The 14341-nt window shown below is 35.8% G+C and overlaps 1 protein-coding gene across 1 annotated transcript in view; it reads right to left on the minus strand.

The window, feature by feature from the left end:
- The window catches only part of LOC143404257 (mitochondrial adenyl nucleotide antiporter SLC25A24-like), a 51119-nt gene extending 37075 nt beyond the window's left edge, over positions 1 to 14044 (minus strand). The window contains exons 1-2 of the mRNA XM_076862499.1: positions 13862 to 14044; positions 3952 to 4078 (exon numbers count right to left, since the gene is read on the minus strand). Of these exons, the coding sequence (XP_076718614.1) occupies positions 3952 to 4078; positions 13862 to 14044 (310 nt within the window). The remainder of the gene's footprint in view (positions 1 to 3951; positions 4079 to 13861) is intronic.
- Between the last annotated feature and the right edge of the window lie 297 nt (positions 14045 to 14341).

Genomic DNA, 14341 nt, shown 5'->3' on the forward strand with positions numbered 1-14341 from the left:
GGACAGAATTTACTGACTATTCCTCAGCTTAGAAATCAAAGCTTCATCAACTGAGAAGCATGCTTCCTCTGCCTTATAATTCATTATAATCTTCAAACACCATATTCATGAATTCAATTCAGTAATTTTTAACAATTTGACAACCTACTCTGCATATCTCTATTTTAAATGTGAAAGAATTCAAGGGTTAACAAAATCACCAATGAGTTTACAAATTTATATGAATGCTCTAATTATTTTTTAAAAATATCACACTGTGTTAAATGTATGTTAAGAGAAGAATTATAAATAGCGGCTGGGGTTGTAGCTCAGTGGTAGAGCACTTGGTTGCCTAGCACATATGAGGCACTGGGTTCAATCCTCAGCACCACATTAAAAAAAAAAGAAGAAAATAAAGTTTAAAATTTTTTTAATTAAAAAGATTTATAAATAAAATGTGATGAAAAGGTAAATAAAGGAGTAAGAAACAAGAGTTACAAATAAAGTACCATAAAGGATAAACAAGAGACCATCAAAGAAAAAAAACACTTTCATAAAAGAAGCAAGGTACGTTATGAGCAAGACACATTTATTTACTAAAGATTTATTGTAAACTTACATATAGCATTAGAAATCATGACAATAGGTGCCTTGGCAAGGTTGGCCTTATGAAAATTCATGCAGCTTATATGTGTAATTTATAACTTATTATAATTTATGCATTTTGCTGAACCTGTTATTAATGAAATTTTCCCAAAAAATATTGAGTTGGGGCTAAACATGAAATGGCATTTAACTAGCTCTGACCTTGTATGGTAATTTCCCTTTGTTCAAGCTATTGCCTCTTCTCAAGAAACCCTTTTATTTGTTTATATACTGACCCAGAAAAATCGAAATTGCTTTCACTGCAATGATGAACTTGAAAATAATTCAATGAAATGACGGTGTTTATATGGATGGAACACACTGCAACCATTCCAGCATTATAATTCCAGGAATAACTGCAAATTATTCCATTCCTAAACCAGTAATCCATTGCCATAATGCATCACCATTCATGGTTTAAAAAGAATATATGATCACAAATATAAAATCTGAGCTTGGTTCAACTGGTTGGCTCTTCTACTGGTATTGCCTAGGTTTTCATGTGAATTCACTCATCTGAAGGTCCAACTGTAGCTGGCAGCTGGATGGTTTCAATCATATATCTGTTACCTCAGAGGAGAATGCAGAACAGCTAATAATTAAATGAGCATCTCTCTCCATGTGGTCTCTCCAGATAGGTTGCTAGACTTCTTTTCTGGTGTCTCAGGATGGTTAAGAGGCAGTACTCCAAAATAGCAAGTTACAATGTACAAGTACTCTTTATTAAGCCTTGCTCATGTCTCAATGGCTGAAGCAAATCAAATGATAAAGCCCAGGTCAATATAAGACAGATGGGTATGAATCCTAGCAGATGTGACTAATTGGAACAGGCAAAGAAAAGCAAAATTATTTACCCTTCCAAAGCCTTAGTGTTCTCAGACTGCAAGGACTATGTGAAATAAAAAATGTGATGTGTTAGGTAAAGTAGCTAGAACAAACACACCAGATAGAAGAGTCCAATAAATGTTAATTCCTTTTCCTTCATTTCCTCATCTCCCCCTCACAAAAAACTCCCCTCAAGAAAGAACCTTAATGATGAAATCACGTTTAATAATTTCTTTATGCATATATTTGCAACTGTAACCATGGAGCTTTTGGCTGAACACAATAGGAACTCAGATGCTTCTAATTAAGTATAACACAGAGAGGAAAATATATTCATTTCCAAAGGCTACTGTAACAAAGTACCATAAGTTAGTGCCTTAGCTCACAGTTCTGGAAGCCAGAAGTTTAAAATCAAGTTGTCTGAAGGGTCATGTACATCTGAAGATGCTAGGGAAGAACCTGCTCTATGCTTCTCTCCTGGCTTCTGATAGCCTCAGGTACTCCTTGGCATTTAGATGAATTATTCAGATCCTGTGTCCCTGTCTTTTCAGTCTAAATTTCTTTCTAGTACGGGCACCAGTCAGAATAGGGCCCTGCTAATGACCTCATTCTAACTTGATTACTTCTAGAAAGATACTATTTTCAAATAAGGTCACACTGAGATACTGGGATCGTATATTTAGGAAGAGACACAATTCAGCTCCTAACACATGAAGTATTTTCTTTCAATCCCTCAATCAGTAGTCTGGCCAAAGTAAACTAGCTGAACTATATACACAAAGTTGGAAACTGTAACATCAGCAATAACAACAACTCAGCAACAGAGCAGACAGCTCAATCAAAGCAGCACTTCTACAGGGCTTCTGGAACCTGAGCTCTGTAGTCCAGGTGGGCAGCAGTAGAAACTCAACTCTAAACTACTGTTACAGCTCAAAGTCTCAAAACAATGAAGCCAGTAGAATAGAAATGGTAATTCTCCCACAACATTATCTCTGCAGGATGCTGAGGGCTGAGCTGTGATGTTCCAACTTGACTTGTCAAGACCCTATTACTTGGATCTTAATATATCACTTTGAGACTTTCTCATTGCTGTATAACTTATTTCCTTCAGAACAAGTACTCTCTACTACCAAGATCCATAAGCAGTTATACGCAGTTTTACCAGAATAGTGTTATATTTTTCTAATAGCATCCTAATTTTACTGATTAGCTGACAGGATTTTCAGCTTCACAAATGATGATCATGATGGTAACAATCAACAACAGAGTAAAATTCCAGAACAGCATTATAGTAGATCTGTCAGTCTTCGATCTGCAGATGGCCAGGTCTGATTTGCAGATGTTGGTTAGTACTTCTAAAATTTCTCAGTACTATTTCAGTAGAAATAAAGGTTCAGAAATGTCTGAATTTTCTTCTGGAAAGTAAATGGAAACTGGACCACTGAGATTTGAGTATGAAGGGAAATGTGGTCACTTTTGTACTCTCCAGCCTCTAAAGCCTGAGATGTTCAGGTTACACCCTGTTTCATTCAAGAATCCATCAGTAGAATCCTTTAAGTAGCTTTTTAGTTCCATGTTGAATTTTTCAGTCATCAAAAATTAGATTTCATACAACTTAAAAATTAACATATATTTCTTAAGTAGGGTATAATTAGGTTCTAATTACCCAAGAAGGATTAACTACATATGGATGCAGAAGTAGTATTCTATTTTTATATTCAGTCTCTCTAAGAATCTGTACAAAATATAACAGAGTAGATCTTTCCTCTTCAAATCAGCATGGATATAGATGGCACTATTATTTATAAAAGATTCAAAATGTCCTAAATAATATGGGGATTATTGAGTAACTAATATTTATAAATGGAATATTTCACAGTAATTAAAATTGTAAAAAATATTAAATGAAGTGAAAATGCTTACAATATTACATTAAACATACAAGATAGACCACAAAACTATATACATAGTATGACTGCAATTTTATTTAAAGAGAGGTAAGCAGAGAGAGAAATCAAGAAAAAAACATAGAAAATCTTGAAGAAAATGAAAAACATAACAAAATATGAAAATTCATCTCTAAATTGCAGGGTTATAAGAAATTTATACTTTCTTTCAGGAGCTTCTCTGTTTTATCCAACTCTCCAGCAAGAGATAAATTTGCACAATCAGAGAAAAATATCATTTTCTAAATTACCATAATAATTTCAGCTCATATATTACAAAAAAGAGGAAGGCCTCCTCAGTAAGCAAAGAAGCTTTAAATTCAGAAGATACAAACTTCCACAAAAATTATTTTATTAAAAAGACAGAAACCACATAGAAATATAAGGCTAATAAATATAGTTTTGTGTTATTCTAGGATGCTAAAAATTACTGCTAGACAACTAGTAGAAATAATGGAATCTTTGATAGCAGGGATAAATTAAAGGCTAGCAAAGGTGCCCTCTAGTACTGATACTTATTCACACTAAGCTAACTGTGAAGGAAGCACACACATACCATCATTATTTTTGTCCAGACTCTTAAATGCCAGCTTCATTTTCTTCTCATGGTCTTCAAGGTACCGCACAAATTCTCCAAAGTCCAATCCTGAATCCTGATTGGCATCTCCTGCCTTAAGAATATCCTACGAAAGTAAAGAAAATCATTGTAGAAGTATATTATAAGTCAAGTCACTATACCATGTGAGCATTTGTACATTTCACTTACAGTAATTACAATTGCCATAAGCATCCATTATCTATGTTTTCTGTCACAACTACAAAGTACATTAAGAAATTTTTAAATCTGTGTATCAAGTGGTATTTTTTTAATTTGTGCAATAGTAGAGTCAATAGCCATTGTGTCATCTCAAATAATTATGAACTTTAATAAATAAGTATTTGCCTGAGTTAAATAATGAATGTCAAGTACCTCACAGGAATAAACATAACACATAGCCTTTACCATCAGGGATAAAATATGAACTACATGTGATAAAATATGTGAAATTCTAGTATATCCCCTAGCTTAATAGTTTGAGACCTAGCCTTGTAAAATAAGAATGGGAGCTAGATACTGATGATGTCTATTATAAAATATGGTATCCATAGGCCCTTAATTTTAAAAATTATGTAATTCATAATTAACTTTTACTGAATTAAAAAATAAATACCATGAGCTGAGAACTGGACTTGTGCTAGGATAAGAAAACAAGTCAGAGGCAAGTTAAGACTAAAAGAAACAACCCATTACCAAAGACAATATGTTAGGTGACATAATGGGAATATATTCAAGGTACAGAAAGGTTTGGAGAGGCTCTGGAGAGTCTTCACAGAGGAAGACTGCTTGAGCCAATACTTGCAAAGAAAAACAGGCATTAGAACAATGAATCCAAGAATTTGTGACAGTACTTGCATGGAGGCAGAACAGATGCTAATTAGAAAAAAAACATGGAATAAGAATAACAGTAGTGATAATAGCTAATATTTGTTGAGCATTTACTTCTAAGCACCTTATATGTATAAACTCATTTAATATTCATAACAAACCCTGTATAGTTCCAATTTGCTAAGGACAAAATACATAGAAGAAAAATAGATCAGAAAAGCTGGGGAGAGACCATGAAAAGGCTTATATGCCACAAAAAGGATTTAAAATTAATTCTCCAGGTTAGTAATTCCCAGTAAGTAGGATACATATAGTATATACATGAAAATTGTGTTAAATTGCACTAAATCACAGGGTAATAAAATTATTCCTCTCTCAATTATCTTTCAATCGTTATAATCATATCATGGAAATTATCTCAAATTTGTTATAATATGCCTCAAAACTTGACAACATTTCACAGAAAAAAAATCAGAGGGGATGCCTTTACTTCATTAGACAATATGGTATTTCATCACAATTTAAGAATACTAATTTATTTTCAGTTTATTTATTTTATGCTTACTTTTAATCTACTAGCTTTCTACTTATTCCAGAGACAATGTTTTGTGTTAAAATTAATTCTTGTGAGTGATGTCATCAAGGTGATGAAATAAAAAGCCTCAGGTTCCCCTCTCTGCCACCAGAAACTTCAACTAGCAAGTAGTCATAGATAAGAACATCTTTTTTGAAATCCCTACTACTTGAAAGCAAGCTTGGAACACCTGCATGGCTAAATGAAAACTGAATTAGAAAGTAAAAAGAACAGTCTCACTTCAGGTATGCTGTCTCTTCCCCTCCCCCAAGTTGGCACAATGCCAGGTAGAATTCCATTTCTGCAGAAAGAAAAAGGAACCAGAAGCAGTCATCCAGCTTCCCTGGTATTCTAAGACACTTACCAGGAAGCCCACTCAACTCTCACCTCACAAGGAACACTGCAGGTAGCAGCATGGCTAGACTACTGAGGGCCAAGTAGGAGGAAAAAACGGAGGCTGGTACTATAGTAATCACTGTATGATTCTTCATGGTATTCCCATGTTACTGCCAGCTATGGCATTTGATCAAAGACAACAGTCAACTTTGATCAAAGAAAATAGCTTATCTGCAAAGCTGAGCTGGGTATCTTCAGAAACATGGTAAGAAATTCAACCTAGTTCGAGATAGCTGTGCTCCATGCCCAGCCTCAGACCCCACTCCAACAATCCCATACATGAAGGGAGATGCTTGCCCCTACCCATTTCAAAAAAGCATAGGGGTTAGACCTGATGGACACAGGAAGTCAAGCAGTGGTTCCATTCAGCCAAAAAGCCTCCCCTGCCAGGTGCAGTGGTTCATCATGTCTATAACCACAGAAACTCAGGAGGCTGAGGCAGGAGGAATGCAAATTCAAGGCCAACCTCAGCAACTCAGTGAAACCCTCAGTAACTTAGCAAGACCGTATCTCAAAATAAAAAGGGCTGGGGATGTAGTTCAGTGGTAAAGCACCTGTGGGTTCAATCCCCAGTATAAAGGGTTGGGGAGGATGGCCTTCCCTAAAACCTTGCCAAGGCAGGGAGAATACCACCTCAAGCATTTTGGAGAGCATAAAGGGCTATATTTGCATGACCTAAGAGATCAAAAGGTCACTAACTCAGCCAAAAGCCTACCTCATGGCTCCACCCTACAAGAAGTCAATACTCAATGGTATATTTTCTAAGGAACACAGCCTCACCTGTCCCAAGCAGTGACTCCTCCTAAATTTGGAGCTCAGCATGCAGCCTGCCAACTACAGATCCCAAATAGGGAATTTTCCAGCCAAGGAATACATGCTGTGACTGTCATTGAAGTACTCAGCCAGGAGCATGGCCCAACAGCAGAGCAAAGATAGCACCACCAATTAGAGAACCTGAAACAAGCTCTGCCTGCCTAGGGTAATCACCACCTGGTCCTTTCAAAATCACAGGCTAAACTAAATAGTGACCATATAGTCCCTGACAAAGAACTTCTATAAAGGCTAGAAGAGGGTTATCTCCTCAAATTCACAAATGGCAATGCAAGGAGATAAGAATTACAAAGAATTAGGGAACCATGATACCTCAAAAGAAACCAGCAAGGCTCTGATAATAGACTCTATGAAAGTATAGATCTATGAAGGGCTATTAGTCACCTTTGCATTACTATTACAAAATACCTGAGGCAGATAATGTATGAAGAGACAGGTTTATTTAGCTCATAGTTTTGGAGATTCAAAAATCAATGATTGGGCACCTGCTTTGGTTTGGCCTCTGGTGAGGGTGGCAGATGGTGGCACATTATGGCAGAAATATATGTAGAAGCAAACAGTCATATCCTAAACCAGAGCACAAAGAAAGAGAGGACAGGGGTCCCTCAATCCTTTTTGAGGGAATTTCCACAATGACATAAGGATCTCCACAAGGTCCATCCTCTTAAAGTACCTCCTTAACACCTCCATCTTATGGACCAAGGTTTTAACATGTGGACCCTTAGAGGACATTCAAACCACATCCAAATCATAGGAATGACTGACAAAAAAAGGAATAATCTTCTTAAATAAGTCCAGTAAACCACTAGAATATATGAATATAAAATGCAATGAAATAAGTAAAACAATATACATGGGCTGGGGCTCAGTGGTAGAGCGCTTGCCTCTCATATGTGAGGGGCTGGATTCCATCCTTGGTACCACATAAAAATAAATAAAGATACTATGTGTTCATCTACAACTAAAAAAATATTAAAAAGAAAAACAATATGCAAAGCAAGCGGTTTGACAAAAAATTAGAAACAAGAAAAAGAACCAAAGAAAACTCTTCGAAATGAATAATACAATGATAGAACTGAAAATTTCAACAGAAAACTTCTACAGCCAATTCAAGCAGAAGAAAGAATCAATGAGCTGTAAAACAGAATATTTTACATTATCCTATCAAAGGAGCAAAAATGCAAAACAACAAATAAAGCATATAGGAATTATAGGAACCTAATGAGAGACCACAAATCTTCACATAATAGGAGCTGCAGAAAGTGAAGGGAAGAAGAAGGAGAAAGTATATTTAAAGATAATGGCTGAAAATCTCTCAAATCTGTGGGTAGATTCCAACATCCAGGTGCAGGAAGCTCAGAGATCTCCAATTAAATTCAAGTCAAAGAAACATAATAATCAAACTATGAAAAATCAAAAATAAAGAAAAAGAGCTGGGGTTGTGGCTCAGTGGTAGAGCACTTGTCTAGCATGTGCTAGGCACTGGATTCAATTCTCAGCACCACATATAAATAAGTAAATAAAATAAAGATCTATGAACAGATAATAAAAAATATAAAGAAAGAAAGAAAGAAAGAAAAAATTCTGAGAATAGTAAGAGATAAGAAATATATTATATACAAAGGAATGTCAAAACAGCTATCAAAATATTTCTCAGCAGAAACCCTGTAGGCCAGCAGAGAATGGATATGAGATATTCAAAGCACCAAAAGAAAAAATTGCCAACCAAGAATTTTTTCCCCAACAAAGCTGTCTTTAAGAAATGAGGAAGAGACAGGTACACTGGCATAGGCCTGGGATCCCAGCAGCTCGGGAGACTGAGATAAGGATTGCAAATTCAAAGCCAGCCTCAGCAACTTAGCAAGGCCCTAAGCAACTTAATGGAACTGTCTCAAAATTTTTATAAAATTGAAATAAAGGGCTTGGGATGTAGCTCAATAGTAAATTGCCCCTGGTTCAATCCCTAGTACCAAAAAGAAGAAGAAATAGAAATAGAAATAAAAGTAAGGAAGTTCATCACCACTAGACCTACCTTATAGGAATTTCTAAAGGAAATTATTTAAGTTGAAACAAGAGACTGCTAATTGATAAAACAAAACAAGAAAAATAACTCAATGGTATAAATGAAAAAGAACCATATTCAGAATATTCTAGGACTGTAATAATGGCATATGAAGCAATATTGACTCTAGTAAAAGGGCAAAAAGATAAAACTATTAATAACAACCATAGCTAAAATAAATTATCAAAGGGTACATATTATGAAATGATGTAAATTCTTACATCAAAAACAGAATTGTGAAGAGTGGAGGAAAACTGCAGAGTTGTTGTATGCAGTCAATGTTAAACTATTATCAGCTTGACCTAAACTATTGTAAGACGTTCTGTCAGCCCCATGTTAACCACAAAAAAAATTATGTTTAGCAAAAGAACAAAACAAAAATAGAAAGGATTCAAAGCATACCAGTACAGAGATGATCAAACTGCAAAGGAAGACAGTGAGAGAGATACAAAGTTTTAAACAACAAGGAAACAACAAACAAAATGACATTAGCATGTCTTGCCTATTAATAATGTAAGTGGATTAAATTCTCTAATAAAGACACAGAGCATCTGGGGGGATGGGATGATTAAATGAATTCTAGATAGGGCAAAGTGGAAGAAGGGAGGGAGGGGAAGGAAGGGGGCATAGAGGTAGGAAAGATGGTGGAACTTGATGGTTTTCATTACCCTAAGTACATGTATGAAGACACAAAGGATGTGACTCTACTTTGTGTTTAACCAGAGATATGAAAAATCGTGCTCTATATGTGTAATATGAATTGTAATGCATTCTGTTGTCATATATAACAAATAAAAAATTTTTAAAAATAAATTTTTAAAATATTAATAATCAAAAAAATTAAGATAAAAAATGTCTTTTCAATCAAAAGGATTGAAATCCTGAAGAAATGTTATTAAATTGTATTGTAATATGTGAAATAGAAAAAAATAGATTTTAGGAAATTATGAAGATTCATATAAGTTAATATAAAACATTTCTAGTGTTTTGAAGCATCTCCATTCTGCTTCCCAGAGTGACTGCAATAATTTGTGGTCCCACAACAATGTATCAAAATGAACTCAACTTTTATGTACCTTTTCTGCCACATCTTCACCAGCATTTATTATTGTATTCTTGATCACTGCCATTCTGACTGGAGTAAGATGACATTTTAATATAGTTGGGGAAGTGGAACATTTTTTCATATACTTGTTGGCCATTTGTGTTTCTCCTTTTGAGAAGTATCCCTTTTGTTCTTTTGTCCACTTATTGACTGGGTTTTTTATTTGTTTGGTAAACTTTTTGAGTTCTTTATATTCTGGATATTAAACCCCTCTAAACAGAACAGTTGACAAAGACTTTCTCCCATGCTATATGCTGTCTCTTTGTGCTCTTACTAACTTCTTTTGCTGTGTAGAAGCTTTTCAATTTGATGCTATTCCACTAATAGATTCTTGGTTTTATTTCTTAAGCTTTAGGAGTCTTGTTAAAGAAGTCAATGTCCATATCAATATGTTGAAATGTTGACTTTATGTTTTTTTCTAGAAGGTGCAGAGTTTCTGATCTAATTCCTAAGTCTTTGGTCCACTTTATTTGACTTTTGTGCCGGATCAAAAATAGGGATCTAGTTTTATGACTGGTTTTTTTTTTTTTGAAAGACTCAACTATTTGTTGTTTACTTAAGACACCCCACTTTTAAGGACCCATAGACTAAAAGTGAAATAATGGGAAAATATGCTCAATGCAAACAAAAACAAAACAAAAAGGCAAAGATATCTATCAGATGACATAAACTTTAAGTCAAAAATTATAAAAAGAGACAAGGATATTAAGTAACAACAAAGGGGCCGACCAATCAAGAGGATATAACAATTAAAACATTCATACAACACTGAAGCACCTAAATATATAAAACAAATATCAAAGGATCTGAAGGGAAAGAGAAAGTGCAATTCAATGATAGGGTATATACCTCACTTTCTATATTGGACAGATTACCCAGACAGGTAATAAATAAATAAACAATTGAGCCTGAACAATACTTTCAACCAAATGGACCTAACAGATACACACAGAACATTTCATTCAACAACAACAAAATATTCATTCTTCTCAAATGCAAATGGAACATTCTCCAGGATAGATTCACATGTTAGGGCACAAATAAGCCTTAGCAAATTTAAGAAGACTGAAATAATATCAAGTATTTTTTTATATTCACAATAACAAAACAATAACAGAAGGAATTTCAGAAAATTCACAGAACAGGTAAAGTTAAACAAACTAATGTTCCTTTAACTAGACTAAGAGAGAAGAAATGTCATGAATAAATGAAATCAGAAATGTTAGAGAAAATATTACAACTGTACTAAAAAATTACAAATGATGATACTATACAAATGAGATCCTATAAACATTATATGCCAACAAATTGGGTATCCTAAAAGAAACAGATAAATTCCTACACAATCTACCAAGACTGAATCATAAAGAAATTGAAAATCTGAATAGACCAATAATAAGTAAAGATATTTAATTTGTATTAAAAAGAGGACCCTGATGGCTTCACTTTTAAAACACTTTTTTTTTGGTATGGAGGATTAGATCCAGTGGTATTCTACCACTACATTGCTAGTCCTTATTTTTTGAGAAAGGGTCTCACTAAATTGCTTAGGGTGAACTTGAACTTTTGATCTCCCTGCTGTATTCTCCTAAGTCACTGAGATCATAGGCATGTGTCGTCATATCCAGCTGCTACCAAATGTTTAAAGAAGAACTAATACTAGTTGTTTTCAAACTCTTACATGAAATTGGGACCTATCTTATTCAAACCATGTACAAAACTAACTCAAAATAAATTAAAAACTTAAACATCAGACCTAAAGCTATTAAACTACAAAAGAAAACACACAATAAAACTATATGACATTGGACAATGATTTCTTAGATTTGGTTCCAAAAGGGCAAAAATTACCATTAATCCAGCAATTCTCTTTCTGCACAAACACTAGAAAGAGTTAAAGGCAGAATCTCAAAGAGATATTTATGCACCTATCTTCACAGCAGTATTAGCCACAATAATAGTATTAGCCATAATAATATATATTTAAATATGTGTGTGTGTGTGTAAAATGCCAAAAAAATTAACAAAACACTAAATAACCTAATTTAAAAATAAGCAAAAGACTTGAATAGACCTTTCTCGAAAGAACAGACACTTCTCCAAAGAAGATAAACAAATGACTAGTAAGCACATGAAAAGAAACTCAACATAATTAACCATTAAACAAATGCACACCTGAAATACAATTAAATACCACCTCATACCAATTTGGATGGCTACTACTTAAAAAAAATAACGTCAGCAAGCATATGAAATTTGAACACTTTTGCACCACTGGTGGAAATGTAACATGATATAGCTACTATGGAAAATTTGTCTGGCAGTTCCTCGAAAAGTTAAATGCAGTATTACTATTGATCAGCAATTCCATTTCTGGGCATATAAGTGAAAGAATTAAAAACAAGATCTAAAAGAGATATTTAAACACCTAAGTTCAAAGCAGTATTAGCCACAGTAACCACAACACAAAATAACACAAGTGTCCATCAACAAATGAATAGGTAAAATTTGGTATATACATATAATAGAACATTATTAATACTTAAAAATGAAGGAAATTCTGAGATATGCTACATCATATCTTGAAGACATTATGGTAAGTGGAATTAGCCAGTCACAAAAAAGACAAATATGTATGATTACATTGATATGAGATATTTAGGAGTAGTCAAAATTATAGAGGCAAAGAGTATAATAATGCTGGTGGTCAGATTTAGGGGACAATTGAGGAGTTATTGTTTAATGGATATAGAGTTCCAGTTTTGTAAGATGAAAAGAGTTCTAGAAATGGATGGTGCAGATTATCGAACAACAATATGAATTATTTAATACCATTGCACTGTATACTTAAAAATGGTTAAGGTGGTACATTTCGTGTTATGTGTATTTTACACTACAAAACTGAAAAAATATAATTAGCACAAAATTAATATTAAGCAAATTCAAGGCTCTACAGATTTATTCCCAAAAGATAAATATCAAACTTAAAAAAAATTGTAATGTTGACAAAAATTCTTTTTAAGAACCTGCTACTTGCTTGTGATTTTAAGTTTTCTTCTAAGAAACAGGAAAGGACCCCATAAATGTACAACGTGATTGTCTCAAAGGTGAGGGATTGTGATGTTCTGACCCTCTTCACCTTTGAAATAAGGCAAATCTCCTTCATTTGAAGGCAGTACATATATGAAGACAAGAATGGTGTGAAAATACTTGGTGTACTATCAGTGACTTGAAAAATTGTGCTCCATATGTGTAACATGAAATGAACTGCATTCTGCTATCATGTATAATAAGTTAGAATAAATAATTTAAGGCAGATCTTCCTATGTCTGGCCCCAAAACTAAATAAAGAAGGGTGTAGATGGTTTGGACCTTCTTAACAAAACAAAAATCCTCACTGAGAGAGAGCTAAAACGGATAGAAGTAACATCTGAAGGTTGTTTAGCATTGATGGAAGGAAAACAAATTTGATATTCTGAAACTTCGGCCTAAATAGTTGTTGACGTATCAAGTCAAGACCAGCCTAGAGAAGAAAGTATTTTAGGCAACATAATAAAACAATCGGCTAAAATGTAAACGCTTTGATTAAGGTCTGACTCCCCTTCAACCTTTGGTGTGGATGTCAGGAAAAAGCAGCTCTGGGACACCCATTGTGCCTACTGTTTGGAGAAGACCTTCAAGCTAAGAACCTCTTGAGAAAAGGCAGACCTTACTTTTCACTTATGCACTCACGATGACTGACACCCCCGAGATGTTCTGTGCAGGTTCGGTAAAAGTTCAATGAGTCGCCAGAAACTCACTCGCAATCTCTCACAAACACACACACACACACACACACACACACACACACACACACACAATTTTTGTCCTCTCATCACTGTGTTAAGGCTAAGTGATTCTTTTGAGAAGGGTGAGAACCTTCTATACAGAGCTGAGTTATTCTGCACGATGCTCGCAGAGAGGCCCAACCTTACTTCTTGGGCCTTTGAAAGAGGCTCTGGAAAGGACAGCAAGTCAGGCACCACCCTCTGCCCAAAGCCTCTCCAGACTCCCAGAGCTCTTGGTCGCTCACCTTCTCCGAGTCCTTGCCAAAGGAGGAGCTCCAGTATTCCAGCCCCTCCTTGAGCTCCTTGATATCCACCACGCCGTCCCCGTTGCGGTCCAAGTCTTCGAAGAGGATCTGGTAGCGGAAGTAATCATCCTCACTCTGACAGGCCGCCGCGGGCAGCACGAAGCCCCGCAGCCAGCGAAGCATTGCGGGTCCGTTGGCGGCCAGGACCCCTGTGACTGCGCCACCTGCCGCCGACTCCACGACGCCAGGCTGCCCAGGGCGGCGAATCCGCGCCGGGGCCGTGCCGGCTGCAACCGCCTGGCGGAGCCGTGGCAGTTCGGAGCTGCCTCGGGCCTGGGAGCCCGCGCTGGCGGCCTCTCCGACGCCGCTGAGAAGACCCCTTGCGGAACCTGGGGAGCGCCGCGGGTGGGACTCCGGGCCCAGGCGCCGCGGGAGAGTCGTCCCTCCCCGGAAGTTGGAAGTGGAAGCTCCCAGGGCTGC

This window comes from Callospermophilus lateralis, chromosome 7, assembly GCF_048772815.1.
Source record: "Callospermophilus lateralis isolate mCalLat2 chromosome 7, mCalLat2.hap1, whole genome shotgun sequence".
NCBI classification, from domain to species: domain Eukaryota; kingdom Metazoa; phylum Chordata; class Mammalia; order Rodentia; family Sciuridae; genus Callospermophilus; species Callospermophilus lateralis.